The sequence below is a fragment of the Palaemon carinicauda genome, chromosome 42, assembly GCF_036898095.1.
Source record: "Palaemon carinicauda isolate YSFRI2023 chromosome 42, ASM3689809v2, whole genome shotgun sequence".
NCBI classification, from domain to species: Eukaryota; Metazoa; Arthropoda; class Malacostraca; order Decapoda; family Palaemonidae; genus Palaemon; species Palaemon carinicauda.
In genome coordinates, this window is record NC_090766.1 from 38,545,286 (window position 1) to 38,572,249 (window position 26,964).

Genomic DNA, 26,964 nt, shown 5'->3' on the forward strand with positions numbered 1-26,964 from the left:
CGCGAACCATCCTTTGCTGGCGGAAAAACGTTGTTTCTGAGGCTGGGAATCAGTGGATGTCCCTGGTTGAGGATCATCTGCATCATCATCTTCTTCAGCATGGTTGCCATCGTCGTCTTGAGGTTCCTTTGCAGCAAAATTCTGATACAAGCTCAAAGCCTTTGTTCGGATGGTTTGTATCCAAGGCTATGTTCTTCTTCCGGCAGTCGGCAATCCACACAGCTAAAGCACCTTCCATGCGTACGATCGTTTTATTACGCGTTATAACGACTCGCTTCGCTGATCTGCTAAAGGTGATTGCAGCCGTCTTTCTAATGTTCGCCTCGTCCTTCTTGATATAGCGAACAGTAGATTCGTTGATCCCAAAATGGCGCGCCGCGGATTCGTAACTTCTACCATCTTTTAACATATCGAGATGCGTAACCTTCTCAGCAATCGTCGTCATCCTTCGGTGGCGTTTAGGCTCACTACCAGCCTTAGTAGAAGCAGAACGCTTGGGAGGCATTGTACAGTAGGATTTGACAAAAAGTTCAACTTAAAAAGGTCGCACACAGCACAGATTAAACTTCACAAACTTAAGAACGTCTACTCAGCGATACGCGGGAACAGAGAGTGGACGACCCGGGCCCGCGATAACCTAGATGCTGGAAGCTGGAGATGAGGGCATAACACCAATCACAGGCTAGATAACAAAACTTGAGTTCTGATTCGTCATCTATCAGCGCTTGAACCAATCACAACCCGTCTTACAGTATATGATGCGTAGGTTACCAACTAATACAAGATACCCCGCGCATACCGTACGTACAGTATTTATAATAATAATAATAATAAATAATGATAATAATACAGTACAGTACTGTAATAATAATAATAATAATGATAATAATAATAACAATCATAATTTTATTAACAACAACAATAATAATAATAATAACAATAATAATAATAGCTTTACGTATGCTATTTTATTCTTTTGTAAGATGTGTGTGTGTCTCTCTCTCTCTCTCTCTCTCTCTCTCTCTCTCTCTCTCTCTCTCTCTCTCTCTCTCTCTCTCTCTCTCTCTCTCTCTCTCTCTCTCTCGTACGCTTATTCGAAATGTGATTTTTGCAACAAAGAATATTATTGGATGCAGTACTACGTACGTATACATACAAAAGATTCATGGAAAAGAAGCACATCCATTACATTTGTAGTACAGTAGTAGCCATCAGCAGCCTTACACCATTCTAATATTGTATGACTGCATCTGATTTGCGTTTCATGTTCGATTTAATTTTACTACGTACTGTATACAGTACTGAATTATCGTATGATAATAATACAGTAATAATAATAATAATAATGATAATAATAACAATAATAATTTTATTAACAACAACAACAATAATAATAATAACAATAATAATACACGTAATAGCTTTACGTATGCTATTTTATTCTTTTGTAGGATGTGTGTGTCTCTCTCTCTCTCTCTCTCTCTCTCTCTCTCTCTCTCTCTCTCGTACGCTTATTCGAAATGTGATTTTTGCAACAAAGAATATTATTGGATGCAGTACTACGTACGTATACATACAAAAGAATCATGGAAAAGATGCACATCCATTACATTTGTAGTATAGTAGCCATCAGCAGCCTTACACCATTTTAATATGGTATGACTGCATCTGATTTGCGTTTCATGTTCGATTTAATTTTACTACGTACTGTATACAGTACTGTATTATCGTATGATCACATTCTCTTTTCGTGTTTTATTTCTTTCTGTGCTGAATTATATATCATATGTAATGCAATGAACAATCAGTAAGAGCAGATATTACTAATTACAGTATTAATGGAATTACAGGTAACAAAATATCGTATTTGGGGGTCTTCAGATTTCGCGGTATTTTCGAAATTTCCGGAAAATCCGCGATATGTATATATATATGGGTTATGGAAAAAACCCGCGAAGTGGTGAATCCGCGATGGTCGAACCGCGAAGTAGCGAGGGTTCACTGTACCTAGTTCCACGGGGGGCTCCGTGGATGGGGGATCCATGCGGACCGACGGGCGCCCTTGGTGCTTAAGGAAGGCCTCAAAGGTGCCCGTGGTCGACGCTAAAGCCTTCCTTCATACTCCTTATATCCTTCCTAAGGGAAGAAGGGGTGGAGGCTACCGTTGGGTTAGTCACTACACGGGGGTCCCGGTTCGAACCCTCTTGCCGGGCGGCTGGTCCGAAGGAGGAGATAGGAGGATGAGACACAGAAGGCGAGGCTCTAGGGAGCCACCCGAAAGCGGCCGCGGCTGTGGTAAACCCAAACAGCTCGCTCCGGGGCACTGTGAAATTCACCCAGTCCTTGGACTTACTCCTCTTCGCTTTCTTTTTAAAGGACTTCGACCTTTTCTTACCATGTCTCGAGCGGGAACGAGACTTCTTCTTCTTGCGGGATTTCTCCCGCTTCCTCTTGCTAAGGTTCCGGTCCTCGTCTTCTGATGACGAAGAAGAAGAAGAGTCCGATGACGACGACGATGACGAGGACGAAGCTCTCCGACCGCCCGACACGTCCAAGACTGCGGGGGGAAATTCTCGGCGTTTCTCAGGTGTGGGAGGTTGCAGAAACATGGGGTGTAGTGTAGCCGAGGGAGCCGGAGGGGACCACGCGAGCCCTTTACAGAGCCATTGCTCAACATCCTCTTCTCCTCTAACGGGAGACCTGAAGGGAGTCCGAGGGGCCACCCACGTGGTGGGGTCCGAAGACGACGAACTACCTTTTTCCGTGTCTCCCTCGGCGGTTGACGCACCTGAAACACGCCACGAGTCAGGGGAAGTATCGACACTCGGCCTACCCCACATAGGATCTTCCGAGGAGACGGGACCTGCGGGCACCAGGCCCTCGCCTCCTACCCACACTTCCGCACTACACTCAGGCCCCACACATGCCTGCCCCACACTGGACACTTTCCCCACAGGAATATCAGACTCTTGGGGAAGGACAATGGGCCTCTTCCCTGCAACGGACTTACCTCGTCCCCTACGCTGGGGAGGGGAAGAAGGACGGGCGCTACGGTCTGCCGAGGCGTCTGGCGAAACCACAGGCGAAGATATGTTGGAGTCCTTAGGCAACTTCTTCGCTGCCTTCTTCTTCTTCGTCCCGAAGAGCACCCACTGGATCTCAGTCCAATTAGCACACTTCGGGCACGTAGAGGTAGGGGAACACGCTTTCCCCCTACACGTGGAGCACAAGGAGTGGGGATCAACCTCAGGCTTGGAAAGGAAAGCCCCGCAAGACTTCCCAGCCACAGGCCCAGGGCAACGACGAGGATGCTCCATAACGCAAAGCTAACACACCAAGAGACACAAGGATGTAAAGGGAAAGTGAAATGGAAACACGTGGGTAACACGCGGTAAGCGCAAAGGATCGGGGGACACAAAGGGTCGCACAAGGTAAGAGAGAGCGCGGCGAGATGTTGATCCCGTCGCGACCAGAAACTTATTGGCGATTCGACCTGAGCTAGCACGCTGCCCGACCCCGGGTCGCCTCAGGGCACGTACCACACTGCCAGAGGTTGACCCCGTAGAAAACGGGAAGAGGGTAAACTATACAAAAAGCTGGTCGGTTAGGTAGAGTTAACCAGTAACTCCTAAGAAGGTAGTTCTAGGTAAGTAACCGTGTTGGAACAAATAAGCATTCAGTGAAAAAGTCAATTAAATTCACTGATATTTAAATTGACATTTACATGTTAGGAAAAAAATAACATGGTACTTCATTCAAATCTTACTTGTGATTGATGCGTATTCTCCTAGAATCCAGAGAGCATGACACTGGACAGTTACAGAGCGAATAGTTGACAGGGATCCTAACAAACGCTCAATGATCTGGGGACGTAAAGTCTGCAACGAAGGGAAAGAAAAAATATTACACACCTCTTGGAAAGTATCAATGCATGTGAAAACAAATAAATAGCTTCCAGTTTATTAAAAAAAAAAAAAAAGACAAAACAAATATACATACATAGGACGACAAATAATGAGCTTTAAAAATTTACTAACATTCAATAAGACCAAGAATAACTCCACACGTACCTCAAACCTTTGAATAGCTTCTCTAACAAAGACCAAAACATCAGTAGCTGCCAGCTCATTGTTATCGGACAAGAAATCCATCAAAATGGGGATGACATTGCCAGCCACATCTGGGAATTTCATACTGATAGTGTGGAGAGTTCGAACCAATAGTTGGCGATACCTAAAAAAAATAAATAGAACACTTAGTGAAAAAAATAAACATGTATACTGCAGTAGAGTATGGGTCTGAAAGCACAGAACTATTGTTTTAAAATTGTTTGAGCTATTTTGTATTGAAATTGTTTAACCATTCTGGTGAATATTATTACTCCACTTTTGTGTCCGAGTTTGAGCTCCATTCTCGCAGCAAATATCAAAAATTTTAAGTAATTTTTATTTTTCCTAACATACTTACTGAGAACTACTTTCTTAGGAGTTACCTGTAATCTCCTCTCTACCGACCAGAGTTTTGTGTAGTATACCCTATACCCGTTTTCTATGGAGGGCTAACCCGGGAGTGAGAGAACGTGCCCCGAGGGTAGCCTTTGAGCTAGGTCGAGGTCCGCTTGGGTCCCGTGAGTCAGTAAGTTCCTCGGATGTTGCAAAAAGTCCCTGCAAGGGCAGAAAGGCACTCGGGGAAGGAAGGGAGGGCCATTACCCGAAAGTAGTTCTCGGTAAGTATGTTAGGAAAAATAAAAATTACTTAAAATTTTTGATTTGTTCCAACACGAATACTTACCTCGAACTACTTTCTTAGGAGACTTACACTTTAGGAGGTGGGAGTGACTTCCTGACCTTCAGACCCAGCAAGCGGACGCCAAGAAGCCTAGATATGAACTAGGTTTTAAAACAAAAACAAACTGGGAAAACGGACGGTAGGGTAACTACACAACTGCTCACGTTAGTGTCTAAGTACTCACCCTTTGAAAAATTCTTCTGATGCCGAGTCCAGTACTGCAGTTGCAGAGACGTGTTCTTCAATGGTTACATAAGTGTGGTTATCTCCGATAGGGATAGGAAACGGGGATTAGGGTGAAAAGGAACGAACCTGTGTCTCCTGGTTTTGCTATCCACGATTGTGCCTGGGGCTTCACCGTTAAATCACTTGGAGCGCGGAGATGACTGACCCAATGGAGAACCCGTCTAAGGACTTTCTTGAGTAGTCCTTGAGGTAATGGGCAGTAAAGGTTGACTGGTTCGACCAGGTGCCCGCTCGAAGGATCTGGCCCACTGTCATGTTCTTCTTAAAGGCTAAGGAAGTGCTCAGACCTCTGATGTCATGGGGCTTGGGAGTGCCTGGCAAGGCCAGTCCCTCCTCCTTGTAGGCCCTGGCAATAACTTGTCTCAACCAAAAGGAAATGGTATTCTTCGATACCTGCTTCTTTGTAACACCTGTGGAGACGAAAAGGCTCTTGATGCCTGGCCGGAGATGTGCAGTCCTCTCAAGGTATTTTCTAATGGCACGGACAGGGCATAACCTCAAATCCTCAGGATTCCCAGTCCTAGGAATAGCTGGCAGAGAGAACCCCTCGAATTTAGGATCCCAGACTGCTGGGTTCTGGGTTTTCGCCACAAACGAAGGGACGAACTTGAAAGAGATCTCTTTCCACCCCTTCGAATGAGAGACGTCATAAGACAGCCCATGGATCTCACCTACCCTTTTCGCAGAGGCCAAGGCCAACAAAGAGACTGTCTTGAGAGTGAGATCCCTGTCTACAATATCCTTCATTGGTTCGAAGGGGGGGCTACTTAACATCTTCAGGACCCTAGCTAAGTCCCACTGAGGCACCCTAACAGTTTGAGGGGGGCAGGACTGTTCAAAACTCCTGACAAGCATAGAGATGTGTCTAGAGCAGTGGTTCTCAAACTTTTTCATGAGCGACCCTATTTGAAACATTTCATTCCTTCGCGACCCAGAGTAAAGTGAAGAGAAAGAAAACATGCAATGATATATACACTTTATTTTGGAAAAAAAATAATGTGTACAGCTTTTCATTCACAAAACTAAACTAGTGGGATTTATGGCACTGCTTTTCCTTTTCACAAAACTAAACGAACAGGATTCATGGCACTGCTTTTCGTTCCCAAAACTATATTAATAGAATCCATGGCACTGCTTTTAATTCACAAAACTAAATTAATAGAATCTATGGCACTGCTTTTAATTCACAAAACTAAATTAATAGAATCTATGGCACTGCTTTTAATTTACAAAGCTAAATTAATTTGTGGTTAAAGAAGAATAATTCAATTAAGCAACTGAAATACACTGAAACATTGAAAGCATGATAATGTTCCTGTGTCCCTGCGACCCATCAAAATTGATCTCGCGACCCAACTTTGGGTCGCGACCCATAGTTTGAGAACCACTGGTCTAGAGGAACCCAGGTCGATGCCCTTCAGAAGGAAGACTTGACCCAAGGCTGCTCGTACTCCTTTTATAGCTGGGATTGACATCCCTATCTCGTCCCTGAGATATACTAGAAAGTCTGCGATATCTGGGACCGAGGCTTTGAGGGGTTTTATGCGCTTCGAAGCGCACCACTTCGTGAAAGAGGCCCACTTCGCTTGGTAGACCGCTGCCGACGACCTTCTCAGGTATCGCGACATCCTCTTAGCTGTTCCTGCCGAATATCCTTCCTTCTTCAGGAGTCTCTCGATAGTCTCCAGGCGTGAAGGCGTAGAGACTGTGGGTTGTCGTGGAACCTGAGAAAGTGTGGCTGTTGTAGAAGATCTGACCTGTCGGGGAGTGGCCACGGAGGATGGCTCGTCAGGTCTTTTAGGTCTGCGAACCACTCTCTCTCCGGCCACCAGGGCGCTACCAAAGTCATCCTTAAGTTCCGGGCAGCTCTTACTCTGTTGATCACTTGCCTGATCAACGTGAAGGGGGGAAAAGCGTACACGTCTAGGTTGTCCCACTTGTGCTGAAAGGCATCCTCCAAGGCTGCCTTTGGGTCTAGGACAGGAGAACAATACACGGGAAGTTGCGCGTTCAGCTTGGTTGCAAAGAGGTCCATCACCGGGGAACCCCAACGTTGAATGATGAGCCTGGCTACTTCTGGGAGGAGGGACCATTCTGTTCCTACTATCTGACCCATCCTGCTGAGACCGTCGGCTAGAACGTTCTTTTTCCCGGGGATGAACCTTGCCAATAACACTATCTGGTTCGCTTCCGCCCAATCTAGGATCTCTAGGGCGAGATCGCACAACTTCCTTGATTTTAAGCCTCCCTGCTTCTTTATGAACGCTACCACTGTGGCGTTGTCGCACATCAACGCCACAGTGTTTCCCCTTAGTAGATCGATGAAGTGCAGGCAAGCTTTCTGGACTGCCTTCAACTCTAGGACATTGATGTGTAGGCCTTTCTCCCCGTCCATCCAGGTTCCTCTCGCCGTCCCGTTGAGGAGATGGGCTCCCCATCCCTGGTTGGAGGCGTCTATGAATAGGAGCAACTCGGGAGGGTCGGTCGCGAAGGGCATCCCCTTGAGCGAGTTCGACCGGCAATGCCACCATTCCAGGGAGGGTAGTGTGTTTGGTAGGACTGGGATTAATTTCTGGGGCGAGTCCAGTTGGTTCCAGAAGCTCTTCAGGTTCCATTGGACGGCTCTGAGTCTGAGTCTCCCCTGGGGAACCAGTTTCTCCAACGACACCAGATGACCTATTAGCCTTTGCCAGTCCTTCGCCCTCCTGGGTTGCCCCGACAGGAAAGGAAGAAGGATCTTCATAAGATTGCTTATCCTCTCCTCCGACGGGAAAGCTTTCACTAGTAGGGAATCCAGTGTCATCCCCAAATAGGTCATTCTGGTGGAGGGAGATAGGTTCGATTTTTCTGGGTTGATCATGATACCCAGACCCTTGCAAAACTAGAGAAGTTTTAAACCCTGCTCCTTCAAAACGTCCTCCGAGGAGGAAAGAAGCAACCAGTCGTCCAGGTACCGGATGATGCGAATGCCCCGCTCGTGAGCCCACACCGAGACTGTCGTGAAGACTCTCGTGAATACCTGGGCAGCTGTCGACAACCCGAAGTAGAGGGTCTTGAATTGCAGGATCTGGGTACCCCATTTCACCCGGAGAAACTTCCGACTTGAGGGGTGGACCGGGATTTGGAAGTATGCGTCCTTGAGGTCTATGGTCATCCTGTAGTCTTTCTCCCTCAAGGACAGCAAGACTGACTTCGGAGTGTCCATTTTGAAATCTGTCTTTCGCACAAACTTGAGAGCTGACAGGTCTATCACCGGTCTCCACCCCCCGTCGCCTTTTCTACCAGGAACAGGCGGCTGTAGAAACCTGGCCCTGGGTGCAGGATCTCCTCCATGGCGCCCTTTTCCAACATCGTGGACACCTCTTCTTGAAGGGCCGCCCTCTTCAACGGGTCCTTGGGTGCCAACCACTCCGACAGGCTGGCCGGAATTAAAGGGGGGGGGGGTTCTGTCAAGAACGGTAACCTGTACCCCTCCTTCAGTACGGATACTGTCCAGGGCTCTGCTCCGTGAGCCTTCCATGCTTGCCAATGTAGTCTGAGGCATACCTGAGGCTTGGGCAGGAGTAGGGGGCCTCCCACTCTACCTCCTCCTGGAGGAGCGGCCTGAATGGCCTCTCCTGGAGGCAGAATATCCTGTCCTAAACGAGGCCGACACTGCTGGAGCTCCTCTACGGGGGGGCTGAGGCGCTGAGGCCCACGAGGAAGAAGGGGCTTCTCTCCTCGTCAGGTTAGGCGGGGCCTGAGAAGTAGAGGGACCGTCTGAGGCTGACCTCTTGTAGGGGGCCTCCTTACCGGTGGAGGCCTGGGAGCGTTCACTTCTTTTCTTTTAGCCACCTTTTCCATGATCTCCTCTAGCTCCTTCAAGGGGAACAAGGAGTCACCCCACACAGGAAGGCTCCTCATGGCCCTCGCCTCTCTGTCTGGGACCTTCCGGGAAAGCTTCGCCAGAATGGTGTCCCTTTTGCGAAGAACCCAATTCGCTGACCGGGCAAGGGACTGATACGTGAGGAACTTCAGGGTCTTGCCCCCGGAGATGATAAGCTCCCTCAGGAGGCTTTGCTGTTCCGGGTCCGTCAAGTCATATGTGGCTTGCACACCTACCAGTGTGGAAGCCCACCAGTCCAACCAAGAGGAGACGTGAACTAGGTCTTTCGACATCTCCTCCATCATCGCATCCTCCGACTGTGAAAAACAAATCGGGGCTGAAGAGGCTCTGTCCTCCGAGGCACCCTGTCCCAGAACGTCGAGGGCAGGCTCCACCTTGCAGGCTCCCGGTCGTTGTCCTTCTGGCACATAAACCCTGCTCTGTGTCTTGAGCCCTTGGAGCAACTTCGAAGAGCTCTGCGTTTTGGGAGCTTCGGCATTGCCTGCCACAACTCTATCGACGTGAGCCCGTCCCAGGACGAGATCTCGGGCCACAGGTAGGGCCAGGGAGGTTTTCTGTTGGACGGGTGCCTGCATCAAGCGGGTCAGGCTGGACCTCCAGTAGTCCTCATCGGTTGTAACCGGCTCTTCAATTCTATGATGCCTTCGGATCAGGCCTATAACTTTCCGATAGGCCGAGTCCTCGGTCGGGGAACCTTCCCTACTGTCAGCAGAACCTTCGGCCTGATCCCGAGGAGCCGGGTCACCCTTCTGCCTGATCCCGAGGAGCCGGGTCACCGGGCACTCCCACCGGGCGCTTTGGTTCTGGCACAACAGGCACTCCCCTGCGGTGGTACCGGTCTTCCCCAGCGGAAACCTCCGCACCAGGTTCGGGGGTCAGAACTGGCATCGCCGTGCCGGCGAGGACTACCGTTCGTGCATTCTCTCTGGGGGACGAGGACGCGGATCCCGTGGGCTGACCCGACGGAGGGAACCGTTCCTTAAAGTCCGAGGGCCGAACCAGCTGACCTGATTCGGCCAGGCTGCCCGTAAGGAAGCACGGTTCCCCCCGCTGGGCGGGGTGAACCGGAAGCTTCGCGGCCTTACGCCTGCCTGAAGTGGCCTTCTCGCATTTCTCCCTGCGAGGGTCATATCTTCGCCTGGAGGATGGCCTTCGTGGCGAGAAATCCCTGGATTGCCAGTCCGGGGAACACTGCAACTCAGACTTACGGGGAACGAAGACCCAATCACCATCGGGGGACCTACTCCTCCTGTGTTTCCTCCGTGGAGAGCGGGACCGTCTCCTGCTGAACCTCGAACAGGATCTTGAGCGGGAACGCCTGCTCCTGGACCACTCCCTCCGGCGCCGATGTCTCCTCCTGGTTTCTTCTTCTGAAGAGAACGAAGCCCCACCATCCGAAGAGCCCGACGAAACTGTACCACCCGCACGACGGGCAGAAGCGGGGGCTACGGAGGGCTTCGCGACTCGCTGCGTACCCGAGGTAGAGGGTTGCAGGAAGGTTTCTGGGACCGTCGTCAGAGGAGCTGCAAAAGAGGGTTGACGCCCTACACTAGGGAACCAGGTATCCAGGCCCTCTTCCATCCACATAGGGGACCTACCTGGCGTTTTAGGGAGCTTCCACGCGAAGGAATCACTTACTGTGGAGTCTAGCTTACCCTGGGCGTCGCCACCTGCCGAAGAACCTGAAACACAGGCCCACGAAGGGGGCGAAGAAACAGGTACAACCTTACTACACCATAAGGGGTCGTCGGAGGAAACGTGCCCCCCAAGCACAAGGACAGAGTCTCCAGAACCCCCCGACACAGCACTACCAGGCTCCCCACTAGCCTGAGAAGTCCCCGCAACCCCCACTTCTCACACATTAGACTCCTGGGGAAGAACCCTCGGCTCTTTCCCCGCAACCGACTTACCTCGTCCCCTACTCTGGGTAGGGGAAGGCGAGACAGAAGCCCCGTCGGACCGTCCACTGGGTGACGGTAGCGGCGAAGAGACGCTAGATTTCCTGGGCGAACGTTTCGACGACTTCTTTTTCTTCGTGCCGTATCGCACCCACTGAATCTCACTCCAACCAACACACTCAATGCACGTATCCGATGGAGAGCACATCCTGCCCCTACAGGAAGAGCAAAGGGAGTGAGGGTCCACTTCGGGTTTGGAGAGGAACGCTCCACACGACTTTCCGGCTCTAGGCCCAGGACAACGGCGGATCTGCTCCATAGCACACAACCACAAGACACAGGAACGAAGCGAATCAAAGGGATACACTTGGGAAGCACAAGGAAGGGTAGTGAACACACAAGAACACAAGGGATAAGCACAAAGCTACCACGCGGGACACACGAGGCGGACACAAAGGGTCGAGAGAGACGAGAGCGACGTGAGGGTATGGTATCACGTCGCGACCAGAGAACTTACTGACTCACGGGACCCAAGCGGACCTCGACCTAGCTCAAAGGCTACCCTCGGGGCACCTTCTCTCACTCCCGGGTTAGCCCTCCATAGAAAACGGGTATAGGGTATACTACACAAAACTCTGGTCGGTAGAGAGGAGATTACAGGTAACTCCTAAGAAAGTAGTTCGAGGTAAGTATTCGTGTTGGAACAAACTATACTTCGCTTTGTATACTGAAAAGTCGTCCATATTTTAGTAAGAGAGAACTACATATATATATTTTCTTCAAACGCTAATTACCTAATTCATTCATAACAACGTTTGTGCCATAACTGTTAAACTTCATACATACCCATATGCTTATTTACTAGAAAAATTGCCATTATTAATTACTTTGTTGAAATATTTGCATTAAAATGTAAGGCATTTAGTTATGTGGTTGAAATCTTATATATTTCAACAAATTATTCATCAGAGTAGGAAAAAACTACTGTAAGTTTCACTATTAGCAGTAAGTAAAATATTTGAAGTTCAATTTAGTTAAACTTTTGAAATTCAACCTTTGAAGGTTTACAGGCTACTCATGAATAATCAGAGATCCCTCTTCACCCAAGCTAGGACCAAGAAGGGCTGGGCAATGACTGCTGATGACTCAGCAGATAGACCTATAAGCTCCCCCAAAACCCCCCTTCTTAGCTCACAAGGATGGTGAGGTTGCAGTGACCAAAGAACTAACGAATTTGAGCAGGACTCTAACCCCAATCTGGCTTCCACCAGTCAGGGATGTTACCAAATTGACCACCACAACCCTTTTCTTAAGTATAGCAAATCCACAGTACAGTACTCACTTTCCAGTGTCTTCATGTTCCACTGTGTTGTGGGTCTTGCCTACTTCCTTCTTCAGAACTTCCACCATTTCATTGACTGTGCGTAATGTCACTAACTCCAAAGCTGGAAATAGCAATGAGTACAAGATTAGTTAAAAGGTGGTCTTCCTAAGCATAGTACTATTTATTCCAGGTTGTGGTGAATGAGTAAAGTACTCAACTGTAAATATCACATACAGTAACTCCTCGAAAATCATTACACTTTTCATATGCTTATCATTTACAAATGGTATAGTATATATTCTAAAAAGTTATAACGAAGTATAACAACAGCAAATTAATAATAGATTTCATGAAAGTTTATAGTTTTGTCATTATTAGTCCTTGTCATCCAGCAGAAAAAAAAAAAAACGGTACTGTACCTAAATTCAATGTCTTTTTGCGCACTTCCAAGTCAGGTGTTGTAAGAATCCTGAGCACATCCATGGCAAGTTCCTGGAGAATCTTTTCCTGCTGAGGCGAGTCCTTCAGTGCCACCAGGCGATCAAGCACGATCAACTTGACATTGTTGTCGCTTTCCTTAACAATCAACTCTATGTAACAATTAGCAGCAGCCTGAAATAGTAACGTTAATCTAAATTAATATATAGGTATTCACCAATACTGAAATTGCAAATTAGTATTACCTTTTATTATAATAAAAATTGGATAAAATAAGTAAAAATTTACATAATTTACATAAGATACAACACAAGCTCAAAACCCCTGACCAAGGAATACGATCTTCTTTCACAAAATTACCTTGATGGCTGTAGGGGCTGAAGAAAGTGTGACGAGGGTACCAGCAGCCTCGTATCGTACAGCAGGACTGCTAGAATTCAAGAGGTTGTATATGCACCTGATAAACCTTGCCCTTTCTCCTGGGTTGGCATGACATACCTGAGGAGTAGAAGAATAATTATGACCATTATACGAGTAATATGCACCTTGCATTTAAGTGGGATAGTTATAATGAAATACAGTAAATAAAAAGCAATAAGTTTACTAGCAGATTTTATAAAATCAAACAGGATTTCGATCAACAGAAAAGTATCAAGTATATAAGGATGTTAATTTTTTTTCACCTACATTAAAAACTAACAGCTATAAAATTGATTGAATCAGGCAAGTATTTTGATAGCAATGGAAAAGGAAAATTGCCAAAATACCCATTCAACATTCTGCATTTAAAAGCTTCATCTCATGACCTTTTAAAGAAGAGATTTAGATAGTAAAAGTTTCAAATGTCACTTGGGTAGTGTTTTCCAGTAAACAGACAACAAGGACTAATGAAAGTACGTAAATAGAAAAATGCTAGCCAATTCTTAATTGTTTTTCCTTTCAAGAACTATAACAGCTACAAAAGTATACCCGATACATAACTGTAAGACAATCAACTGAATATAAAATGTACTTTTCTCCATTATACTGAGAGGAGAGAATTGGATGATAATTGTAGGTTGCATAAAATAGAATGTACAGTACTAAAGAGCCATTAAGAGTGAAGACCTCCGTCGCGGTAGCTTATTTCTCGACCTTGACCTTAACACGAAATAATTGGCATGGATTTTCACACACCTAAATATGAACCAAGTTTGAAGTATCTGTGACAACAATGTCCAAACTTATGGCTAATTACGTGAATTGGATATTTTGCTTGACCACGACCTCCTAAAATTTAATAATTTCCAGCTTTTAACATAACAGGTAATCCCTGCAAGTTTAATTACTCTACTTTTAAAATTGTGGCCAGGAAGCTATTCACAAATACACACACAAACAGGGGATAAAACATAACCTCATTCCAACTTCATTGGCGGAGGTAAATACAACTTCTACAAACGAACAACTATTTTTAACTACGTTCCTTTTTTGTACTTTATTATATACAGAATCAACCAAATGAAATAAATATTTACCTTATAAATCAGTTCAACAATGACGAGCTGCAAGATATCCCCGAAGGAGTTGACTTGATCAATGCAAGTTGAGAGGTAAGTGAGAGCTCTCTCCTGATCAGCATGAATCAACATCATGAAGGCATTTCGTTTGCAAGACATATCCTGTTCGCCTTCCAAGAAGTTTGAAATCAGCTCGGGGGCATCCGGAATAAGAAAATCAAAGTTTCTGCAAGAAAAATATCAAAATTCATCTGTAATAACAAAGGGAGGGTCATGAGTTCTCTGCCACTTATGAATGTGTAATAAGAATGTTGCAAGTTATTCTAATGGTTAAATTCACCTCAAATTCCAACAATCAAAGCAAGCAAATGACTGCCATAGCTAATTTTTGTACATGTACATTTACGCTGACGATAATTAATGTAGCGATAACATACTTGTAAATGGTAAAAATAGCCAAGACAGCATTTCTACGAACGTAGGAGTGCCTGTGTTCGAGACAAATTCTGATGGTAGGCATCAATGGCTCTAAAAGCTCAGGCTCCTTCAACTTGCACAGAAATCTCAGTGTTGACCCACGGATGAATTCATTGGGATGAGATAAGTCCTGAAATTAATATAAAATACTGTACAATGATCTAAGAACTGGCAAAATTTCAATGCAAATACAATATATGAATGATTAACTACTGATATTTTAAGGATATAAACTAAAACGTGAAAGAGTTGACAAACCTTTCTGTACGCATCGCAAACCAAAATCATCTCCTGAAGCAGTTTGCCCTCCGAGGTAGTTTTGGGCACTATCTCCCAGAACACTAACAACAGCTTCTTAATTGTGTGGTCTTCAGATGGCATGACAAAACGGATCACCGTCATCAGAATTCCTGGCAGCCGTTCGCCATTTAATATCAACTGGATCACTTTTTTAAGAGCTCCAATCTTGACAGGATTATCACCATTTTCTGAAAGGAAAAGTTCATTTTACGCACATTTCAAAAGATAATATTTTAACCTGAATTCCTGGTTCAATGATGATTGTATACTTTCTTATTTGGAGAAGCAGGAGGCTTCTCATCTTTGGAAAAGTAACAGATCAAATTTGACATTATTATTTGGCTAATAATAAAAACAACAACAATATAGGCTATACCAAGTAGTAAATACAACTCACACAAAAATCAATATCCATAACAAAACGAGTATTTTCAGTAATATGAAAAAACTTACCTAAATCTTGTTTTAGTTGCATTTCTGAAGGCTGTTCAGTATCCGAAGGTCCCTGTATCAGGGTGTAACATGGTTGCTCCTGAGTCCCCATTGCAAATAAGGAAACTCCCTCCTGCCTTCCTGAAGAAATGTACAGTATATGAAAAACAGGATAAAAATAGCATACAAATATGGAAATGTTTCTTAAAATTCTTATATCATACAAACTACTTAAGGTAACTACAGTATATAAAGTATTTCCCGTATCATAAGACGCACCTTTTTTCACGAAAAATGCCCCCCAAAATCACCCTGCGTCTTAACACTAAGAAAATGTTGTATAGGGTAGTTTGACACACCTCAAACACCAAACTATTGACATACAAGCACTCAAACTCACGGGAGATAGAATATAAACCTACAATTATCATTCATATAATATAAATTCATTCATTTTTATTTTGCACTTAATTTAATGAAGTACAGTAGTAAATTAAACATGCCAACTAGTGGTCTCGTAGCAGACGACACTATGACACTATATATTTTCTAATATTTTGTTGATATTTTGCAATAAAGCAATATATTGATAATGACTTTGTTGCCTGAGTTCCGAAATAATGCAAACAGATAGTTGCTGAATACGTCCTTGGAAAATAACTTCTGTTAGTTGAGTGCAGTATTACCAAGGTAGCAGAAAAGTAACTAGACCCAGAATCACATAAACAGTAGCGAAAGTATTCCTCCCAAAAGAATTTATAGATTTCTATAATCAATAACTACATTTTGTGTGAATATTTATAGGGTATATGAGGAATTTTGGAACTATTACTAGAATTTTACATGTTTACCAAAATTTTATAAAGAACCTTTGGCAAGGCTGCTTTACTGTAAACAACACTTGAAACACCAAGCACTATGAGTAAACGTGTAGTTGTGGTGGAAACTACGACTGGTTTAGTTGTTTCTTATAAGAATATGTAATAGAATTGGGATAATCGGCATATAGCTAATAAATATTAACTTGAACATTTCATAATACACTCAAAATAAGGAAAGTTACTGTGCCAGACAATAATCACGCTAGAGTCGCTGAAAAGCTAAGTAGTTTTTAAAATCCTCATTTTTTTTTTCTAAAACTGCCTTGCTAATTTAAGGGTGCGTCTTACCACTTGTATCGTCTTATCACACGGGAAATACGGTACTTCTGACTGAATACTGAACAGAAGTAAAAGGATACCTATGGCCTATTCATTTGTTATGAACATACAACTATATTTTTTACTTTAGGTCATTACCCATTACGCCTTAGCAATACAGAAAGATTTCTAAACACCTTGAGCACTTTATATCAAATGTAGCCTGTCCGTAAAGCATATACTTGTAGTGTTGGTATCAATGCCCTGATAGACAAGTTAAAGATAGACAACTATCTAAGATGGGAAAACTATAGAAGCAAGAAATGCCTTCCATAACTTGCAGATGTTGGCAGTCCTTAATGGTAGTAACCTAAGAAACATTAATAAAGATAATGCTGTGTATACTTTTAACTTTTTTATATAAATGAACATCATATACAAAAAATACAGTTCTCTTTTTCTCCTTTAAAGAAAACCACGGTTACACATATGTTCGATTTACAAACAGTTCTCTTCAAAATAGTTTTTTATTTAGTTTGCCTGATTTATTTCCCGAGGTCCCATGATAGGCAATTAGGTAAAAGGTAATTTTGCTTTGCATGGTGAATAACCAGTCTAAAACATTTAAGAAATATTTTAAATTATAACAGGTTATATGGCATAATAACAATTTCAATGGAAAAACAATAAACATTACAGAACATCATAGCCCAAAGAGGTTTCTGATTTCTCATCCTTCCATTCACCAGCCTTTACCTCTTGTCCATTAATAAGATGCTTTATGTAGTATATGCCTTTAAATACAATGTAGTTCAAAGTAAATTTTGTTCCCGGTCTTTGACAACTTTTTCCCTTCATCATCTACAAAATTTTTATTGCCAATGAGATGAAAATGTCTCCCTTTTGCCTCCCCGTCGTTATCACGAAAATTTACAAGAATGTTTGTACTTCCCTGAAGGCAAAACAAAACATATTGTGAGATTCTGATTTATTTTGTAGTCCTTTTACATTCTCCAACATACCAGACAAGATGACTTCTCAACAATCATCACATGATCTAGATACTAATAAGCTTCACCCTACTTAACATCCATACTATTTTAGGCTACCAAAGACATAAAAGATCAGCACTAAAGGGTTTGTTTTTACTATCCTTTTTGTATAATCTAATTTTCCCGTAAACTACAATGGAATGCTAATAAACGAGAAATAAATAGGCATGGGTTACGTTCTTGATAAAGCACCTGAACCATCCTAGCTTTGTGTTTTTAAAAAAGTTTCTCAAAAAGACAAAATCTTTTTTTATATACAGTACAGTAATATGTTTTTTTATCCTACCTATGCAAACCTGAATAATTTAATTGGATTAGTTCTGGCACAATTAAATGATGGAGAATACTATGTATCAAAAATACAAACTGCATTATGGCTAGCCAAAGGCGAGAAAAGCGACTAACTTGTAGATGAGAGAATATGAGATTGGTAAGAAATATTTTGAGATGTACCAAAGAAAATTTAATAGCATCAGTGATGATATCAAGTAACTGAAGTAACTAAGCTTAAAAGGTTTTGAAACAATACATCTAATGGGGAATTAACTATGAATACAGAGTGGAATAATTGGGCAAAGATTGGACGTTGCGTTACGAGAGAATGGGAATACCTAGAATGGGAATATTCAAAGGAAGCAGTTGGGGAATAGACAAACTTGTACCAGGATGGCTCCATTATTTTGATGGATATAATCTCAACTAAGTGGTATTCAGAAATATTTAGACATAATTCCGAGTATGAAATGGCATCCTAGGCAAGTTCAAGTATTGGTGTGAAAAGTAAATGGGGGGGGGGTCAGTAACTCTATATGAGTAAGGCAATATTCTAGTTCTGGTTGGGAGGAACAGGTGGTTTTGAGGATTCATAGTAACATAATATATATAATGATTTAAAAAACTATAATCTTCTGAGGAAAATTTTGCAACTGCCATAGGTGATCAGTGCAATCCATGTTGAGAAATCTAAAGAAAACATTAGGGCGTGAATGTAGTTTGTCGCGATAGGTGTAAACCTCAAAACTTGTCAAATAGATATTTCTGCCTAAAATGCAATACCGTCATATGAAGCCAGTTTTATGATTTATAACATATGATTTAGTGTTACCTTGCCAAGAGTGAAGCCGGTTTGGTAGCGTTATATAGGTTGAGACTAAGCCTTAAGGTAAGCAAAGTAAAAAAAAATCTAAGGGGGTCGAAAGTGGGCGTAGCACTCTCCCGATAGGTAAGTACGTAAGAATACAGCTCCTAGGTTAGGTTACACGGTGTTCTTGTGTTTGTTTCCCTTTTAAAATTAATTTTTCCATTTGTAACTTTTGAAATTTTACACCCATTCTTTCCCAACGAACTACAAAGGCTTCAATAATAGTCTATTGGGCCGAGACCAGAATTACTCTACAACTGACAGCAGGCAAAAATTTTATAGAATATTACTGCATAGGTTAAATATGCAATTGCACCGTGAAAATGAAAAAAAATTTCAGAATATTTGGCAAATCCTTATACGTTTCGTCACTACCAATTGCTGTGTCCTTCCATTTCAGCCTAATATAAACTAGGAAGGTTGTAACCTAAATCCCTTATAACCCAATCAGACCTACGGTAAGAAGGCGAGTTTCGGAGCCTTTGTACATCAGCAGCTAGAAGCACAAAATATGGACACCAGCTAATCTAAACTCTCCCGCCCTCTAACCTGACATAAAAGCTATGTTCTAACCTACTTACCTGACGGGTGGGCTAACGCCCCCCCCTGCAACCCAACTTATAAACTGGAATATTCTTAGACAGCCGTTATTATACATACAGGTGACTGTCATCATACATACATCCCGAGTTTCTGCTGGGAACATAAGAGTATCTCCGAATGGTGAAGGGGTAAAGTTATACCCAAAAACTAGTCTCTCCAATTACAAGTATAGGCCATTAAGCGCTCAGTGCTCTGGTAAATTTAGCAGATTTCTGTAATTTATTTCTAGCCGCTGATAACTTGAAAGAACGAAAGTTGATAGCGTTATGAGAGAAATTACGCTCCATAATAACAAGTATAGGCCATTAAGCGAGCCAAAGACGTTAGCATAGGAAAAGCTTTAGATAAAACTTGGACATTAACCTCAATGAACACAACATGGCTTATTTCAGGTAATAAACTGTTAGTTTATTGTGTTTAACAATCTGCAGACTACCCAAAATTGTTTAATAACTTTATAAATTGATATACGATAAAAATGGAAATAAACTTACTAAAATAAATATAACTTTTGACAGGTGGACACAGATGACAACACAGGAGATCGCCGACCAACAAATGACGTCTACAACTATTGACTAATGATGACACATTTTACAGTACAACCCTGGTATGTTTCTATTCATTTCATATTATATAAACAATTTATATAAGTTTATATGAGAAAAATACTCTATCTAATGAAAATATACTCTTCAAACCCCATATTATATATTACTCTCGCATTTGAAATATTAATGTTGTAACATGAATCTGAATGCCTGTACATCTGGAAAACGAGTTTCACACAAAATAATAATGTTATGACATATACGAATATGAATGTTTAATTCGTTTTCATTAATGCAGATTTTATCTAACCAAATTAGGAAACAACAAAACCAAGAAGAACTGATACGGAAATTGTGTTTTTGTGCGAGGGACGTGGCATGGCCAAAGGAGGGAATTTCAAATGATAGAAATTTCTTTCTACAACACAGCCCAAGGGATGAGTTCTCTTTCTCTCATAACCACAAGGTTTAAAGGTAGCTCATGAATGGCAGAGGCAAGGGACAGTGACATTGCCCTAGCAACCCGGGCAAAGCCCTGGAGACTGACCATATATATTATATGATCAGCACCCAAGCCCCCTCTCCATCCAAGCTAGGACCGGGGAGGGCCAGGCAATGGCTGCCGATGACTCAGCAGATAGATCTATAGGCTCCCTCAAATCCCCCAAACCTTAGCTCACAAGGATGGTAGGGTTGCAGACGCTAGAGACACTAACAAGTCTGAGTGGGACTCGAACCCCCGTCTGGCAAACACCAGGCAGAGACGTTACCAATGAGGCATTCCCTGTAGATAAGGAAGAGGAAAGAAGCAAAAATAAGATTAGAGGGGAAAAGGCAAAATTCATAAAGGATTCACGGCATATTACATTAATATAAGGGATATGGACTCAAAATAGGACTCGCTCGAGGAGATAATATAAAAATTAAAACAAATTGTAATCTGCATCACTGAGACCCATTTGAAGGATGGAGAAATTAGAAAATTAAAAGGTGGAGGAGTTTTGATCGCTGCAAAGAAAGAATTAAAAAACTTAATAATGGAAATAAAAAGTGAAAACCGTATCCATGAGTCTCAAGTGGGTTAAAATTGATAATAAAAAAAATCGAATGGTGATATTTATGCGCTACAAAAAAAAAAGCATGATTTTGGAAACCATGTATAGATCATTAAAAGAATTATTGATACCAATCAGAGAAGAAAAGTATTCGTAATTGGTACCTTACGTAGCAAAGTTGGAAATATCACGAAAAACAATTAAGATATCTCAAAATCAGGAAAAATAACACGACAGTTTAGTCCAATATGATAGTTGCTAATAGTAACTGTGGATGTAGACGAACCTGGCGTAGAGTTGAAAAGGATAAACAATCGGTGATCGATTATGCCTTAATCAGGGAAGAAGAAGACGAGGAAGGTATCTATAGCGACATAATAGAGGAAGATAAAGGTGATAGCCCGCTTATAGAATATCAAAAGATATGTTATCACGTTACTGTGAGATTCTAATAGAAATGAATTGGATAATATTAAACAAGAAAGAAAGAAAATAAACACAAAAAGTTAAAAAAATAGTGAAGATAGCTAAAGAGGTGACTTAAAATTAAATCATGCAAAAATGGAAGGGAAAAAGCAAGGGCAATAATAAGAAAATTCAGTGTTAAACAGACAATTAGGAACAAAAGAAGTCCAATGAACTTGTGACGAAGCCGAGTGAGGGTTGTGAACTCAAAGGCAGGATGCAATCAACTGAGTTATATTGTTATAGAACACTCTCCTTTATATACAAAACCTCAAGGCAACAGGACATAACAAGTTAACAAGACAGACAATGTTACAGAGGAAACAGCAGACATGAATTTTCATGTTCGTTTAGTGCGAGGGAAGAGCGAAGATACAAGCATAATATATGCAAAAGAAATTATGTACAATTGTGTGACACACGGTTGGTACATGGCTCCCCCCCTAAAAATGACATACTGTACATGTTAAATAGGGCGCCCTGATCTGGAGAGGCGAACTGTAGGCGGGTCATCTGGCAGAAGATAAGCAGGTTTTAGACGATCAATGGAGACCCAGTCTTCTTTGCCCCGAATGTTTACTAGGAATGCTTTCGGACTGCGTCGGATCACAAGGAAAGGGCCCGTGTAAGGGGGCGTTAGTGGTGGCTTGCTGGTGTCGTTGCGTAGGAAGACGTGTGTTGCAGAGTGCAAGTCCGTTGGTATGTGATGCTTCGCTGGGGGCTTGTAAGTCTGGCGGCACGGAGTAAATTTTCCCACGACGTGACGTATGCGCTGGAGATCGTCGGAGGAGGTTGTAGAAGGAAAAAATTCGGCAGGGACGACCAACGGGTCGCCATACACCATTTCATCTGCCGAGACGTCGAGGGCGTCTTTAGGAGTGGTCCTTAGTCCCAGGAGGACCCAGGGAAGCTGAGTAAACCAGTTGCAATCCTTGCAGCGGGACATCAAAGCTGCTTTGAGGGTGCGATGAAAACGTTCAACCATTCCATTGGCAGCGGGGTTGTAGGCCGTTGTCTGATGAAGGGTGATGCCCAGGAGATTCGCTAATGACGTCCACAATTGAGAGGTGAAAGTGGTTCCCCTGTCAGAAGTAATATGCTCAGGGATACCGAATCTTGAAATCCATCCAGAGAGTAAGGCAGATGTACATGAGGCGGACGTTGCAGTTTCCATGGGAATGGCTTCAGGCCAACGAGTGGAGCGGTCGATGACGGTAAACAGGTAAAGATGTCCTTGTGATGTGGGTAGGGGGCCTACAACGTCGACGTGAATGTGTGCAAAACGACGCTGAGGTTGAGGAAAGGTGCCCACTCCTGAATCCGTGTGTCGATGTACTTTGGAAGTTTGGCAAGAAGTACAGGCGCGGACCCAATCCTTAGCATCCTTAGAAATGCCGTGCCAAATGAACTTTGCCTTTAGCAGCTGTGCAGTAGAACGGCACGAGGGATGTGAAAGGCCGTGAATGAAATCAAACACCTGTCGGCGCATGGGAGCAGGAATCCAAGGTCGCGGTCTACCAGTACTGACGTCACAGAGGAGGGTGGTGTTGGAGTCTTCGAGGGGAAAATCTTCCCAACGGAGGGACGTGCAGGATGTCCTACAAGCTTGATACTCTGGATCCTGTCGTTGGGCTTCAGCCAGGGCGTTGTAATCCAATCCCAGTTGAACGGCAGCCAACGTGTTTCTTGACAGGGCATCGGCAACGGGATTCATTTTCACAGGGACGTATTGGAGGGTGCAATTGTATTCAGCCACGGCGGAGAGATGTCGGCGTTGACGGGCGGACCAGGCGTCAGACTGTCGAGTGAAGGCGTGCACCAGAGGCATGTGGTCTGTGTGAATGACGAAGGGCGTACCTTCTAAGAAATGGCGAAAGTGACGGACAGCCAAGTGCACCGCCAGCAATTCTCGATCGAAGGTAGAATAACCCGATTCTGCCTTGGACAGTTTTCTGCTGAAGAAGGCCAATGGGCGGGGCGAGCCTTTGACCACCTGCCCGAGTACTGCACCAATAGCGACGTCGCTGGCATCGGTGGAGAGAAGGAGAGGGGCGTGTGGGATAGGAAAAGTGAGAGCCGCAGCAGTTGATAGGGCCTTCTTTGCATTGCAGAAGGCTGCTTCTTGAAGGGGACCCCACTTCAGGTCCTTTGGCTTGCCCTTGAGGGAGGCGTAGAGGGGAGCAAGAGTGGCGGCAATGGCTGGCAGAAAACGGTGATAATAGTTGATCATGCCCAAGAATTCCTGCAGAGCTTTGACGGTCGAGGGCGCGGGGAAATTCTGAACGGCTGCTACCTTCTCAGGGAGGGGATGGACTCCTTCAGGAGTGATACGGTGCCCTAAGAACGACACTTCGTTGGCGCCAAAGGTACACTTGTCGTACCGGACTACAAGGCCGTTTTGTTGCAGGCGGTCGAGCACGATGCGCAGGTGACGGAGGTGTTCCTCTTTTGAGGAGGAGAACACAAGTATGTCGTCCACATAACATACACAGAAAGGGAGGTCCCCTAAGATGCCATCCATGAGACGTTGAAACATTGCCCCAGCATTATGAAGGCCAAAACAGGAGTAATTGAAGGTGTATGTACCAAACGGAGTGGTGATGGCGGTCTTGGGGATGTCTTCTGGGTTCATAGGCACCTGATAATACCCCTTCAGGAGGTCGAGCGTAGAGAAAACCTTCGCTTTGTGCAGGTAGGAGGTCACATCGGCAATGTTTGGGAGGGGGTAGTGATCCGGTTCTGTTTGCATGTTCAGGCGCCTGTAATCCCCGCACGGACGGAGGGAGCCGTCTTTCTTCAGAACGATGTGTAAGGGTGACGACCATGGGCTGGAGGCCTTTTAGCAAAGGCCCATTTTCTCCATTTCGGCGAACGTCTGTTTGGCGGCTGCCAATCGTTCCGGTACCAGACGTCTGAATTTTGCGAAGACTGGGGGTCCCGTCGTCTTGATATGGTGATAAATACCGTGCTTGGCAGGAACCGTGGGCGTTTGGCGAAGTTCTGGACGGAAAACTTCCGGGTACGACGTGAGGAGGTGGGCGTAGGCATCCGTGGGTGCGCTGATGTGGAGAGCGAGGTTAGAGGGGGCGGGTTGAAGAGGTGTCGACAAGTACGAGTCTGCGTTGACCAATCGTCGGTGGGCGACATCGACCAGAAGGTGGAAATGAGAGAGGAAATCCGCACCGAGGATTGGCATTGTGACGTCAGCAACGAGAAACTTCCAATTGAATTTACTGTTTCCGAACGATAATGTGAGGTTCTCGTAACCGTAGGTGGGTATCGCAGATCCGTTGGGAGCTACCAAGCGGACGTCGGCAGATGTAGACAGACTACGTCGTGCCTTGAAGAGTTTCCTTGGCAAAAGAGAACGACAAGCACCCGTGTCTACCAAAAATCGCACGCCCGTTCCTGCATCCTGTAAAAAGAAAAGATTAGAAACATGGGAGGCCACCACCACAAGCGATGGCCTACTTACACGTTTTTTGGCCACTGACAATCCTTGGCACATTTCTTCGCGGTTGCCCCGAATCTGAAGTGGTAGTAGCAAAACTGCGGCGGATGGGAGGTAGTAAGTGGCTGTAGAAGTCGTTCGTTGGGGCGCGAGCGATTGGTGGGTGGTGGGCGGCTTGTCGCCGCTTCGGCACGTCACGGGGTAGGCGTGTATGTCCTACGGCATTCATGTCAGCTTCGGTTGACGTTGAATAGGCATCCTCGTCGTCATGGGTGGAGGCGTTGATGGAGGTCTTGAAGTGGCTGTCCATAAGGGCGTCGGCTTTGGTCATCAAGTCCTTTATGGGTAAACTATCGACATCGGGTATGGCAGCGCGTACAGGTTCGGGTAAACGGCGTATCCAAAGGGCACGAAGTAGGTTCACCTCACGAGGAGAGTCGTCTGCCGCAGGTTGAAGGCGAGCGATACTGGTCATTTCCCTGAGGGCAAGCGAAGCCCTTTGGTCCCCCAACGGTTGTTGCGAGAGCTGAAAAAGCTTTGCTATACGGGCGGCTGGTGACGGCGAGTACTGCTGCAGAAGGTATGTTTTGAGGGCGTCATACGCTATTGGGGTGTCTCCTTGTTCACAAAGCCAGTCGGATATTTCTGGGAAGTTGTCCTCGGGTATCGCCGCGAGAACATAATCCGCTTTGGTGGTTGAGCGAGTCACGCCCCTGATACGAAAGTTGACTTCTGCGCGCTGAAACCAAGCAAACGCCTCTCCGGTGGCGAACGGTGAAATTTTCAATGGGGCGGCCGCAGCGCCAACTGCTGTAGTAGAGTCCGTCTCCGTCATAGTACCAACGATGGAGGGGCGAGGGAGGTGGGGGTGGAAGGCAGAGGGAGCGACTCGACTTCCGGGGTCACCAATGTGACGAAGCCGAGTGAGGGTTGTGAACTCAAAGGCAGGATGCAATCAACTGAGTTATATTGTTATAGAACACTCTCCTTTATATACAAAACCTTAAGGCAACAGGCCATAACAAGTTAACAAGACAGACAATGTTACAGAGGAAACAGCAGACATGAATTTTCATGTTCGTTTAGTGCGAGGGAAGAGCGAAGATACAAGCATGATATATGCAAAAGGAATTATGTACAATTGTGTGACACACGGTTGGTACAAACTGATAAAACTAATGAAAAAGAATCATAGAGGAAAATTCGATTACTCTTGAAAAGAAAAACAAAGAAACCAAGAAAAGAACTAAACTTCAGGAGAGCCTCATGGACTAATACACCCAAGAAGGAAAAAAAGGAGGAATAATAATAAAAAAAATAGAATGATTTATTGTTAAATTGTTCTCATCATTTATCTATTTCCTTTCCTCACTGGGCTATTTTTCTCTATTGGAGCCCTTGGGCATATAGCATCTTACTTTTCCAACAAGGGTTGTAGCTTGGCTAGTAATAAAAATAAGAATAATGATAATAATTGTACAGCCATCAGAAGAAAGGGTGGAGAAATAACAGAGGAAGTTGAAGAATTAAAGAAAGAATATAAACAATTATACAGGGATTTATTTAAGCCACATATTCCCAAGAATAAAGTATAAATTACCAATAACTGTACAGCCATCAGAGGAAAGGGTGGAGAAATAATATAGGAAGTTGAAGAATTAAAGAAAGAATATAAACAATTATACAGGGATTTATTTAAGCCACATATTCCCAAGAATAAAGTATAAATTACCAATAACTGTACAGCCATCAGAGGAAAGGGTGGAGAAATAATATAGGAAGTTGAAGAATTAAAGAAAGAATATAAACAATTATACAGGGATTTACTTAAGTTAAATATTCCCAAGCATAAAGTATAAATTACCAATAACTGTACAGCCATCAGAGGAAAGGGTGGAGAAATAACAGAGGAAGTTGAAGAATTAAAGAAAGAATATAAACAATTATACAGGGATTTATTTAAGCCACATATTCCCAAGAATAAAGTATAAATTACCAATAACTGTACAGCCATCAGAGTAAAGGGTGGAGAAATAACAGAGGAAGTTGAAGAATTAAAGAAAGAATATAAACAATTATATAGGGATTTATTTAAGCCACATATTCCCAAGAATAAAGTATAAATTACCAATAACTGTACAGCCATCAGAGGAAAGGGTGGAGAAATAATATAGGAAGTTGAAGAATTAAAGAAAGAATATAAACAATTATACAGGGAT

At 43.9% G+C, this 26,964-nt stretch overlaps 1 protein-coding gene across 1 annotated transcript in view; it reads right to left on the minus strand.

The window, feature by feature from the left end:
- Positions 1–19,863, minus strand: part of betaCOP (coatomer subunit beta) — a 38,263-nt gene extending 18,400 nt beyond the window's left edge. The window contains exons 1-10 of the mRNA XM_068365356.1: positions 19,718–19,863; positions 15,310–15,429; positions 14,815–15,044; positions 14,517–14,686; positions 14,098–14,305; positions 12,941–13,078; positions 12,562–12,754; positions 12,161–12,263; positions 4,071–4,233; positions 3,767–3,878 (exon numbers count right to left, since the gene is read on the minus strand). Coding sequence (XP_068221457.1) covers positions 3,767–3,878; positions 4,071–4,233; positions 12,161–12,263; positions 12,562–12,754; positions 12,941–13,078; positions 14,098–14,305; positions 14,517–14,686; positions 14,815–15,044; positions 15,310–15,400 — 1,408 coding nt within the window. The 5' untranslated portion in view covers positions 15,401–15,429; positions 19,718–19,863. The remainder of the gene's footprint in view (positions 1–3,766; positions 3,879–4,070; positions 4,234–12,160; positions 12,264–12,561; positions 12,755–12,940; positions 13,079–14,097; positions 14,306–14,516; positions 14,687–14,814; positions 15,045–15,309; positions 15,430–19,717) is intronic.
- Positions 19,864–26,964: the final 7,101 nt, after the last annotated feature.